The sequence below is a fragment of the Mauremys mutica genome, chromosome 2 (genome assembly GCF_020497125.1).
Source record: "Mauremys mutica isolate MM-2020 ecotype Southern chromosome 2, ASM2049712v1, whole genome shotgun sequence".
Classification (NCBI taxonomy): Eukaryota; Metazoa; Chordata; order Testudines; family Geoemydidae; genus Mauremys; species Mauremys mutica.
The window spans coordinates 34,340,673-34,353,669 of record NC_059073.1 but is presented as its reverse complement, the minus strand read 5'-3'; the positions used below and the strand labels follow the sequence as shown (position 1 = coordinate 34,353,669).

The 12,997-nt window shown below is 41.4% G+C and overlaps 1 protein-coding gene across 1 annotated transcript in view; it reads right to left on the bottom strand.

Moving 5' to 3' along the window:
- The window catches only part of NUDCD1 (NudC domain containing 1), a 154,906-nt gene that overhangs the window by 97,523 nt on the left and 44,386 nt on the right, over positions 1-12,997 (bottom strand). The window contains exon 3 of the mRNA XM_045005329.1: positions 9,990-10,175. Within this exon, the coding sequence (XP_044861264.1) occupies positions 9,990-10,175 (186 nt within the window). The remainder of the gene's footprint in view (positions 1-9,989; positions 10,176-12,997) is intronic.

Below are 12,997 nucleotides of genomic sequence, written 5' to 3'. Positions count from 1 at the left end.
CTACTAAACTACTGTTGCTATACCAGCATGTAGTTATCTTCCTGGTTGCCCAAGCAAAGATACATCTGGGTAGAGATGGGTCAAAGATTCCCTGCACCTCATTTTTTAATAAGTGTCAAAGGATTGAGGAGGGTAGCAGGCTACTGTTTAGGACAACAAAAAGCAACAAGAGCCTCTGATTAGATATACAACATAGCTGTTTCAATTGCACTTCAAAAGAGCCTGAAATCTTAATCGATATTTTAGATAGCCAAAGTGCTATTACAACTTTTGCCATGAAATGGAAGGCAAAATAGCTCAGTATCTACGCTACGAAACCTTGCCTTTCCAGAAAAATCTATACACATATGTAGTCATGTATGTTTTTTGAGAAACTCTTAAGTAAATATTCCTCTTAAGTAAAGGAAGGAAAGTGTTTTGATTGCACATATCATTCCTGAATAGTTTCCTCTCCATGCTTAACTACTTGTTAGAAAAACATTATTGGTAGTGTTAAACTAAATGCAATTACTTACTTGGAACAATGTTTACAAATCCCATCTACTGTGTGTATTAAAACTTAACTACCTATATAAATTCAGAGTCAGAGAGAGTAAGTTGTGAACAAAATCAGATTTCACATTTCAGGAAGCAACTAATTATGGAACAGTATTGGGAGGCATGTTTCAAAAGAGTACAACAAACGAGGACAAGTCCTCTTGAGAGAGACCCCAGACTATAACACATTTCTAAGAATATTCTGAAGGATCGTTTATCCACACTGTCAAAGTGTCATGCAAGACCCAGATAAATGGAGGTTAACTTATGTGTAACTGGAGGTTTTCCGAGATGTATGGTGCCTATTTGTATTCCACGTGTGGGTATGTGCGCACACCATGCACTTGAGATGGGAAAAATCTTGCAACCTCTGCGCCTGAATCCTGGCTCTCCTTGTGCTCTGCACCCAGGATATAAGAGGAGGTGTGGACTGATTGCCTGTCCCAGGAATCTTCTCTCCCAGGAATCAAGTTAGGATCCAAAGCCGAGGGCAAGGAGAATGGGTAATGGAATACAAATAGGGACCACACAAGTAAATAACCTCCATTCCTTCTTCAAGTGCTGATCCCTATGTGTATTCCACATGTGGGTGACTAGTAAACAGTACTCAAATATGAGGGAGACGCAAGGATGCAGGAGTTATAGATGTAACACTGAAGATCCAAAGGCTGTGTCAGCAGAAAAGACTTGAATCAAAGCATAATGTATTGTGAAAGCCCTGATGGAACTCCAGGTTTCCATCTTACAAACATCCAGCATCAGCATTTTTCAAAGAGATGCTACTAAGTTCACCTGTGCTGTTGTGGAATGGACCCTCAACCTGCCCAGAGGAGGAAACTGCTTCAAATGATAGCAAAGGAGGATACAGACAGAAATCCCCTTTGAGAGACTCTGAACAGATATCACTTATTCCCATGCTCACTCAACTAGAGCAACCATCTATATGACAGCCTAAACAGTTTGCTCTTTGCAGGTAGAATGCCAATGATCTTCTGATGTTGAGAAAATGAAATCTCCTCTTCTCACTGAATCCCAGTGAGTGAATCAATTGGTTTATGTTGAACTCAGAAATTACCTTCAGGATAAATTTCAGGCGGAGGCAAAAGGATACCTGCTCTTTATAAAATATAGCATATGTTGTCAGCCACGAGGGCCCCCTACTCTACTGGCAGATGTAATTGTGACAGGAACATGACCTTCATAGACAGGTAGGACATCAAGTACACGGCCAATGGTTTGAAAGGTAGCCTGTAAGTTTTGAAAGTACAAGACTGAGGTCTCACTGCAGTGTTGGCTTCACTACTGATGGGCATCTGGTAGATAATGGGTGAGTAAAAACAATGTGTTGGAAGATGGCATACACTGATTGCTACTAGGTGGATCCACAGAGAGCTAATAGAAAGACCTGACATCATGAGAGTTTAAAATAGCAGGAATACCTGCTGACCCTTATAATTGATTCTATCGTGCCCAGGTAGAGAAATACCTCATTTGGCTAGATAACATTTTCTGGTAGAATCTTTCCTGCTGTGATTAAGTGTAGTTTATACAGCTTCTAAACATCAACACTCTAGATCTGACGCTGATCCAAATACTACACCATGAGGTGAAGAGAGTCCAGACTGGAATGTCTAATCCCACCATTCGCCCGAATTGGCAGGTTCAGGAAGGACTGAATGCTGATGGATTGACATTCGTAGGAAGTCCAGAAAAACTGTCTAGGACAATTGGGTGTGATGAGAATGACTCGTGCTTTGTCAAAACGAATCTTCCATAGAACTTGGGGTAGTAGCAGGATGGGAAGGAAGGCATGCTTCAAGTGGCTTGTTCAGAACAGAAAGCAAGCATTGCCCCTAGAGTCCTGACCTAGTGCTGCTCTGGAAGAATATATGCTGAACTTCTTGTTCCTCTGGGAGACAAACAGGTCCCAAGATAGTCTTCCCCACTGAGTGAAGATGTTATTCAGCACTGAATTGTCTAACTCCCACTCATGATCTACTCTTGGGGGAATTCTGTGCCAAAAATTAAAAATTCTGAGCAAATACTTTAAAATTCTTCAAAATTCTGCATATTTTATTTGTAAAAATAACCCAGTATAATCACGCCAGTTTCAATTATTTTGGTTATTTAAACTACAATACAATGGACTGAGAATAGGAGCGAGGAGCATTGAAAGAAATCCCCAAATCCCCTTTGTCTAAAAGTAATGAACTAGGTTTGATCCTTTATTTCTAGTTATTAGTCAAATATATATGCAACAACATGCTCAGTATTACATCATAGGCAACTGAAAAGCAAGTGAGGGCTGGGGAATGAAATTTACAGTTTATATTGGCTATTGACCATCTCCAGAAAGGTCAGTAGTAAAATAGTTAATGGAGCACATTTTGATAGGAAAATTTTGAAGTCCATAAATTTAGAGCAGTTATAATCACTAAAACACCAAACACATTTATAAGGCCACGTTATCATTTACAATAAGGGTCCTTTACACCACTCTGGCAATGAAAAGGAGAATTAAAATGTTTAAAACGTGTTGTACGCTCCTGGGGGAATTCACTAAGAATGGGAACAAATCATTAACAACAATGGCAACAACTAAGCAGGCAGGCTGCTACATTATGCTCTGCCTCAGGGGACAGAGTCTGCCTCATGCCTACCTCCAAACATCCCAAAGCCTGGACCCTCCCCATGTCAAGTGTGCTGCAATAGCGAGCCAGAGGGACAGAGTCTCTCTTGTCCGCTTGCCCACTCAGCCTCACCCCCACGAGCAGTGACTGACATCTCCTTACACACACGCCCAGACCCTCTACCCTCCCCCCCAGTGCTGATTTACATCTCTGCCAGCTGCTCTAGGCTGCCGGGGAGGAGCGAGTGATCACTCTTGCGGCTTCCCTTTCCTTCCCCTCAGAAGTCATTTTTCTGTGGGGAAGCAAAGAAATCTGAGGATGATATGAATTCTGTGCCTGCACAATGGCACAAAATACCCTCAGGAGTAATTGATCAGTGGTGAAATGCTTGCTGAGGCTGTCTGCCAGCGCATGCTAACCATCTGGAAAGGAATGTTGCAGAGACTGTGATGTGGTTCCAGATACTCTAGTTCCAGCTGACAGCCTCTATGCGCAGCAGAAGGGATTTTGTCCCCACTTGGTTCTACTGAAGACAGCCGTAATGTCTGTAATTATCTGGACATGTCGGGATTGTACGCGTGGCAAGAGTGTACTGCAGGCCCTTCTGACCACCGTTCATTCCAGGAGATTGATATGAATCTTGGCTTCTCAAGGTGTCCACATGCCTTGCGCTGTGTGACCGCCCATATGGGTTCCCCAGTGCACGAGGGATGCATCTGTGATTATCAGAAGATCAGGTATGGGAGGTAGGAAAGCAACTCCAATCCCCCTATAAAGTCTATGCCCTGGTCTACACACAGCCCCTGGTTCGAACTAGGGTACGCGAATTCAGCTACGTGAATAACGTAGCTGAATTCGAACTACCCTAGTTCGAATGACTTACCGTCCAGACGCCGCGGAAGCGAACTCCGCGGCTCCAAGGTCGACTCCGGCAACTCCTCCTGCTGCGGTGGAGTACTGGAGTCGACCGCGGCGCTTCCGGAGTTCGAACTATCGCGTCTAGATCAGACGCGATAGTTCGAACTCCGAGAAGTCGAACTCGCCGCGTCGACCCGGCGGGTAAGTATAGACGTGGCCTATGATCTGCAGAGCATTCAAAGTAGACTTTTCCATGTTCATGCAGATACCCAAGAATGCTAGGAGGCAGAGAAGGACAAGGTTGCTGACTAAACCTCTAGACAGGATCTGCCTGTTAAAACCAGTCGTCAAAGTATGGGGAGATGGCATAGCCCATTCATCTCATCTCTACAGTCACCACGGAGAAGACCTTTGTAAAGACCCTGGATGCAATTGCCAGACCAAATGGGAGTATCCTGAACTGGTAAAGTTCCTATCCTATCAGAAATCTTCTTTGGGATGGGTGAACGTCTGCACAAAAGTAAGCCTCTTTTGTGCTGAGAGCTGCAAACCTTTTTCCAAAGGAGGAAATTATTGATGCCAATGTAACCATGCAAAATTTTAATTTGCAAATAAAAATATTTATATATATATTTATATAGCTGGTATAGGTAAAGAAGGGGCCTCCATCCTCCCTTTTTCTTGGGAACTATGAAATAGTTGGAATAGAACCCTTTCCCTTGTTGTTGAGGTGGCACTCACTCTACAGTTCCTCCCTTGAGAAGAGATTCCACTTCCAGTTAGAGGATTTCCTTGTGAGAGTAGTCTCTGAAGGGAGGTCAGGAATGAGGTTTTAAGGAGGAGAAAAACTTGATAGCTTAGCCAAAGTGGAAGATATCCAGTACCCACTTGTCCATTGTTGTAGCTCTCGAGTTGTAGGCAAAATACACTAGTTGGCCACCAAAGCTGACTTTGGAAACAGGTGGGGATCGCATCCTTGCAATGGTGTGCAACTCTCAAGCATCTTGTCAAAAGTAACTTTTAGCCAATAGATGAGGTTGGGTAGCTATTGTCAAGAAGGATGGGGCTGCTGTGACATTCCGTACCTCGTGGGAACACCTTACACCACCATGTTCATCCTTACAATATATGATTGTGTGGTACCTAATGCAAAGTTTGCTATGTCGGGTGTCTTCGGAAGGCTCATGATGTACTGAGCATTGTTGTTATGGTAATGTTATAGTAATGGTTACAATTTCATGTATATAGTTATCAAGCTGAAAATGTTCCTCATGGCTTAAAGCAAGCCCAGGCAAAAACTCTGAGAGCAGAGGGGCAGTTCACACCTCATCAGGGCATGTATCAGACAAACCCAGCCCAGCCTCACAGGAACAAAGAGCACTGGCCTAGGTAACAACAAAGGATCTGTTGGACTCTAGAGTGAGTCACCCGCCTTCCTTTGGTCAGTTGGGGACTGCAATGAGGTAATGCTCACCTGGCTGTGAATGGGGGAGGGACAAAGCCAAGAGGAAAGAAATAACATGATAAAAGGGAGAGATGTTTGCCATGCTTTTCCTCTCTCTTCCACCTCCATCTACAGATGACTGAAGTGCTGATCAAAGGGGAGCCTGGCTAAAGGGCAACCAGCCAGCCTGTGGTGAGAAGCATCTAAATTTGTAAGGGCACCGAAGGTGTTAAGATCAGCTTAGAATGAGTTTTACTTTTATTTCATTTGACTAAATCTGACTTGTTATGTTTTGACTTATAAATCACTTAAAAATCTATCTTTGTAATTAATGAATCTGTTTGTTTATTCTACCTGAAGCAGTGCATTTGGTTTGAAGCGTGTCAGAGACTCCCCTTGGGATAACAAACCTGATACATATCAATTTCTTTGTTAAACTGACAAACTCATATAAGTTTGTAGCGAACAGCGGGCATAACTGGACACTCCAAGACGGTGGTTCCTAGGGTTGTGTCTAGGACCGGAGATATTGGCTACTGTCATTTGGTTGCACAATCCAAGGAGCATCTTACATGACAGAGGCTGTGCATGAACAGCCCAGGAGTGGGAGTTCTCACAGTAGAGTAGGGTAAGGCTGGCTCCCAGAGTTGAGGATTGGAATGACCTAGCAGATCACCAATCCAGATAAACACCAGAGGGGAACGTCACAGCTGCATACCTTGGTCTCTGCAGCATTTGATGCTTACGTGGTAGTTCACATAACTGTTGGTGGTAGAAAGGATATGGAAGAGGCCTTGGCTTATAAATCTATTCACGATGCTTCCTCTTTGGGGCAGGAGTTTAAATGCCCAAGGTGTGGAGGGATGTCCTGGAATCTTAATGAGTGCAAAAGTTAAATGACTGCTTCATGGAGCAGCTGGTTCGGGAACCCACAAGGGGAGAGGCAACTCTAGATTTAATCCTGAGTGGAGCGCAGGAGCTGGTCCAAGACGTAACTATAGCAGGACCGCTTGGAAATAGTGACCATAATACAATAGCATTCAACATCCCTGTGGTGGGAAGAACACCTCAACAGCCCAACACTGTGGCATTTAATTTCAAAAGGGGGAACTATACAAAAATGAGGGGGTTAGTTAAACAAAAGTTAAAAGGTACAGTGACTAAAGTGAAATCCCTGCAATTTGCATGGGCCCTTTTTAAAGACACCATAATAGAGGCCCAACTTCAATGTATACCCCAAATTAAGAAAAACAGTAAAAGAACTAAAAAAGAGCCACCGTGACTTAACAACCATGTAAAAGTAGCAGTGAGATAAAAAGACTTCCTTTAAAAAGTGGAAGTCAAATCCTAGTGAGGCAAATAGAAAGGAGCACAAACACTGCCAACTTAAGTGCAAGAGTGTAATAAGAAAAGCCAAAGAGGAGTTTGAAGAACGGCTAGCCAAAAACTCCAAACGTAATAACAAAATGTTTTTTAAGTACATCAGAAGCAGGAAGCCTGCTAAACAACCAGTGGGGCCCCTTGACGATCGAAATACAAAAGGAGCGCTTAAAGACGATAAAGTCATTGAGGAGAAACTAAATGGATTCTTTGCTTCAGTCTTCACGGCTGAGGATGTTAGGGAGATTCCTGAACCTGAGCTGGCTTTTGTAGGTGACAAATCTGAGGAACTGTCACAGATTGAAGTGTCACTAGAGGAGGTTTTGGAATTAATTGATAAACTCAACATTAACAAGTCACTGGGACCAGATGGCATTCACCCAAGAGTTCTGAAAGAACTCAAATGTGAAGTTGCGGAACTATTAACTAAGGTTTGTAACCTGTCCTTTAAATCGGCTTCGGTACCCACTGACTGGAAGTTAGCTAATGTAACGCCTATATTTAAAAAGGGCTCTAGGGGTGATCCCAGCAATTACAGACCGGTAAGTCTAACGTCGGTACCGGGCAAATTAGTCGAAACAATAGTTAAGAATAAAATTGTCAGACACATAGAAAAACAAACTGTTGAGCAATAGTCAACATGCTTTCTGTAAAGGGAAATCGTGTCTTACTAATCTATTAGAGTTCTTTGAAGGGGTCAACAAACATGTGGACAAGGGGGATCCGGTGGTCATAGTGTACTTAGATTTCCAGAAAGCCTTTGACAAGGTCCCTCACCAAAGGCTCTTACGTAAATTAAGCTGTCATGGGATAAAAGGGAAGGTCCTTTCATGGATTGAGAACTGGTTAAAAGACAGGGAACAAAGGGTAGGAATTAATGGTAAATTCTCAGAATGGAGAGGGGTAACTAGTGGTGTTCCCCAAGGGTCAGTCCTAGGACCAATCCTATTCAATTTATTCATAAGTGATCTGGAGAAAGGGGTAAACAGTGAGATGGCAAAGTCTGCAGATGATACTAAACTACTCAAGATAGTTAAGACCAAAGCAGATTGTGAAGAACTTCAAAAAGATCTCACAAAACTAAGTGATTGGGCAACAAAATGGCAAATGAAATTTAATGTGGATAAATGTAAAGTAATGCACATTGGAAAAAATAACCCCAACTATACATAAAATATGAGGGGGCTAATTTAGCTACAATGAGCCAGGAAAAAAGATCTTGGAGTCATCGTGGATAGTTCTCTGAAGATGTCCACGCAGTGTGCAGAGGCGGTCAAAAAAGCAAACAGGATGTTAGGAATCATTAAAAAGGGGATAGAGAATAAGACTGAGAATATATTATTGCCCTTATATAAATCCATGGTACGCCCACATCTTGAATACTGTGTACAGATGTGGTCTCCTCACCTCAAAAAAGATATTCTAGCACTAGAAAAGGTTCAGAAAAGGGCAACTAAAATGATTAGGGGTTTGGAGAGGGTCCCATACGAGGAAAGATTAAAGAGGCTAGGACTCTTCAGCTTGGAAAAGAGAAGACTAAGCGGGGATATGATATATAAAATTATGAGTGATGTTGAGAAAGTGGATAAGGAAAAGTTATTTACTTATTCCCATAATACAAGAACTAGGGGTCACCAAATGAAATTAACAGGCAGCAGGTTTAAAACAAATAAAAGGAAGTTCTTCTTCACGCAGCGCACAGTCAACTTGTGGAACTCCTTACCTGAGGAGGTTGTGAAGGCTAGGACTATAACAATGTTTAAAAGGGAACTGGATAAATTCATGGTGGCTAAGTCTATAAATGGCTATTAGCTAGGATGGGTAAGAATGGTGTTCCTAGCCTCTGTTTGTCAGAGGATGGAGATGGATGGCAGGAGAGAGATCACTTGATCATTGCCTGTTAGGTTCACTTCCTCTGGGGCACCTGGCATTGGCCACTGTCGGTAGACAGATACTGGGCTAGATGGACCTTTGGTCTGACCCGGTACAGCCGTTCTTATGTTAGTTAGCTTATTTTCTTGTTAAAGAGATTGGTTTCACCCAAGTGCAAATCCTCAGTGGTGTTCTGAACCTTCCTGGGAAACCAAAGAGTGAAGCAGTGACTCTCGATGTATTACTGCTGCAGTCATTATAGATCAGCGCGCAGTGAGGTTTTATCCGCAAGTCTACCTTCCTCAGCAAGGGCTGGGAATTAAATTCCCCTAGCAGGACAGGACCCATTTTTGAACTTCAAATAGTTCATAAAATCGTATTTTGCTTACATGGGCTGGTAGTTAAAGATTCTGAACGGGAAGCTGGTGGATGTGAACACCTTCTTCCCCAGAAGATCAAGGAATTTAGCTCCCTTGTCTGCATGGGTGGTCTTAAGATGTTGCTGCCCGGATCCTTCCGTGGCTGCTTGTACTACTAGTGAGTGGGGGAGGGCAGGATGGGTGAACAAGAATTCTGCCCCTTTTGCAGGCACAAAGGGATCCAGCCAGTGTGACAGATGTCTGTTGGTGGAGTCATCAGAAAACAGCTAAGAAAACTGCAGGAGGAGCTGGATCATCTGCGTAGCATCGGGGAGTTCAAGGACTTTATCAATTGGACACAGGATGCCAACCAACTATAGATCTGCTCAGGGTCTAACCTTCCCAAATGGGTGTCCACACGCTGCCCTTGAAAGAAAGTTAAGATATAACTTTATCACAGTTCATAATTTATAAGTACCTACATGGGGAACAAAAAAAAAATTGATAATGGACTTTTTAATTGCACAGATAAAAAAATATAACACGATCCAATGGCTAGATATTGAAGCGAGGCAAATTCAGAATGGAAGTAATGCCCAAATTTTTAACAATGAGTGTAATTTATTATTGCATCAACTTACTGAGGGTTGTGGTGGATTCTCTATTACTGGCAATTTTTAAAGCAAAATTGGATGTTTTTCTAAAATACATGCTCTAGTTCAAACAGGAACTAACTCAGGGAACTTCTGTGGCCTGTATTATGCAGGTAGTCAGACTAGACGACAGTGGTCCCTTCTGGGCTTATAAATGTATGAACTACTCTGAAAAGTGTGCAGCCCTTTGCAAGATTGAATCCTAAAACAGGAATAGTATGAGAACAACACAAACTAATATTTTAGCAAAACTTACTTCCCACTTTTCAGATGCAGCATCTCCACGTTTGCCCGTTTTAATAAGATACAAACTTCCTGTTCCATCTGAAATGGTAACCCAGGTAGAAGATGAAAAATGTATTGATGCACAAAGGCGATTATCACAAGCTGTTAAGTCTGAAGGTAGCCTGAATACTTCTCTGGGCTTTCGAAGGGCAGCGTCCTATAAGCAAAAAGCAATGAGATGTTGGCAGAATTAGATATGAATAAAACACTTCATGCATACTTGTTTTATTACACCCAATTTTAGATTAAGAAACCTGTCCACCAGCTTCTCTGCTAATAACCACTGCTAAATCAGACAAAGTATACCCACATTTCAAATTTAACTGCATGGTACAGAACAAGTTAATTCTATTTTATAGCTAGCTCTTTCATCTGTCACCACCAACTTGCTAAATATTTTATATTAAGAAATTATCTTTCATCTTAGAGCACTTTACAAACTGAAATAGACATAGTACAAACACAGGAATACTGAATCCACTACTGAGATGAAGCCACTTCCATGTTTCAGTTCTCAGCAACATTAGACTGTTTAGGAGTGAACTGACCACAACCATATTTAACTAGAGCTGCAGAAACATTTTAGTTAGAATATAATAACCCAAATTGGAATTTAACCAGGAGTGTGTGAAAGTTAACATCTCTATTCTCATAAGAAGCGCTAGGGGATAGAATCAGAGAAATATAGAAAGTCATCAAGTCTAGTCCTCTGTGTTGATACTTAACGATCAAGAAGGGATCAGATTTCAAATGAGTCTCAAAATCTCCTTTATATGCAGATCTAATAAACAGAGTGACACAGCTGTTCCAAATATTATACAGTACTATCAAGCCTGCCTGCTCAAAGCAACAGTGAATTGTGGGTACTCTACTTCATCCAGACACTAGGTCTTTATTGAAAGAAAAAAATTGGTACTGTAAATACTGAAAGGTTACTCTGGATTAATAATAATAATTAAAAAACAAAAACAACACACACACACACACATCCCTTCCAGAAGCTTACACACATCCTTTGGCAAAGGCTCATATACTTTAAGGCCAGAAGAGACCAGATGGGCTCGGGATAGAACAAGTTATTTTCCTTCATTAATGAATCAACTATTATGAACAATCCAGATTTTAACCCAAATCAAGAATCTCAGAGTTTTAAAGATTGAGAACACCATGGGAAAGCCAGTTGGTCAGATGTTCAAAGATTTATTTTTAAAATTGATTTAGAAATTAAAACCAACTTTAACTGGCCTATTAAGAAATGCATTCTGTTTCTCAACTTTCTAGAAAAGTTGTTTTATACAGAAAGCTAAACTTTAATAGAAATGATGGCTAGCAAACAAGCAAGCAAACAGTAACCGATATCAGTCTTTTCATACATGACATGGTGGGGAAAGGATTTGGATAGGACTGTGCATGCATTTTGATATAGTTTTTAATGTCAAGCTGACCAGCCTATAGATACCCAGGTCATCCCATTTACTCTTTTTAAACACTGGCACTATATTACCTTTCTTCTAGTCCTCTGAAATTTTTCCGCTGTTTCAAGACTTAGTGAAAAAAACCCATCAACACTTTGGAGTTTCTTGGCCAGCTCTTTTGAAACTCTCAGATACAAGTTGTCTAGACCTAATGTTTTAAAAATATCTAACGTTAGTAGCTGCTGTTCTATATCCTCCTCAGTTAACATTGGAAAGAAAAGTATTTCATCATATAACATGACTACATCTGGCTTTTTTCCCCAAATACAGAACGGGCATCTCTATTGATCACTTCTGCCTCTTCTATATTATTAACAATTCTACCATTTCAAATGAATAACGAACTAGTGTCATTCTTAGGATTCCTTTCGGTTTTCACATTTAAACTTAGGCTTTGACTACACTTAGCGCTTCAAAGTGCTGCCGCGGCAGGGCTTTGAAGCGCTAAGTGTAGTCAAAGCGCCAGTGCTGGGAGAGAGCTCTCCCAGCGCTGTCCATAATCCACCTCCCTGTGGGGAACAACGTACAGCGCTGGGAGCCGTGCTCCCAGCGCTGGGGCTTTGACCACACTGGCGCTTTGCAGCGCCACAATTTGCAGCGCTGGAGAGGGTGTGTTTTCACACCTTGCTGCAGCGCTGCAAATTTGCAAGTGTAGCCAAGGCCTTAGTGTCCTAAAGTCTTCTGGCCATTGTTTTCTTCTTTGGTCTTTTTGCTTTATCAAATTTCTACAATTTCTAGCTTCTAACTTGTATTAGTTTTTATCAACATCACTTTATTCCGTTTGTTAGAGAGAGAGAGAGAGAGAGAGAGATGCTTTCACTTCCCCTCTAAGACAGTTTCCCCCTCCTCCCCAAACCAGTATAGTCATCTGTCAATTTTAGAACTGTGGATTTTTGGGCAGTTATTAAAAACTTAAATCATTCCCAATTATTCACATTTCTTTGTTTGAATGCTCTCTTCCAGCTAATCTGGCGCAACTGTTGTCCACTTTCTGAAATTGGTCTTTTTAAGACACCTTGTATACATATTACTGATTTACACTTTATTCTGTTTGCGCTCAACAAATGTAAGTAATGATAACTTGCACCTAAGCAACCACAGATTTTTAGTTCCCTGGTCAGGTCCGCTTTATCAAGATGAAATCTAATACAGAATTTGTCCAGGTTGGATGCAACAATTTTTGAGTTCAGAATCTGCCATCTATCATTTTAGAAATTCCATCAGTGTAACCTGTTTGGATGTTCCTGTTAAACTGTATTTATTACATAGCTTAATATTTGAAATTTAATGGTGAAAACTCTATTCTGTATCAGTGATCAATGCAATTGTGTTTGTTTTTCCCTTTATGAGTCTTCACCTTCAGAATAATTTAAAAACACCAAACCCCACACTCAGTGCTCTATATCAATTACATCAAAAAGGAGGCAGCAATGTGCCTAAATGTCATTCTGCCTTTACAAAGTGTGATGCTGTATGATTGAAACATGACCATGTATATCATTGA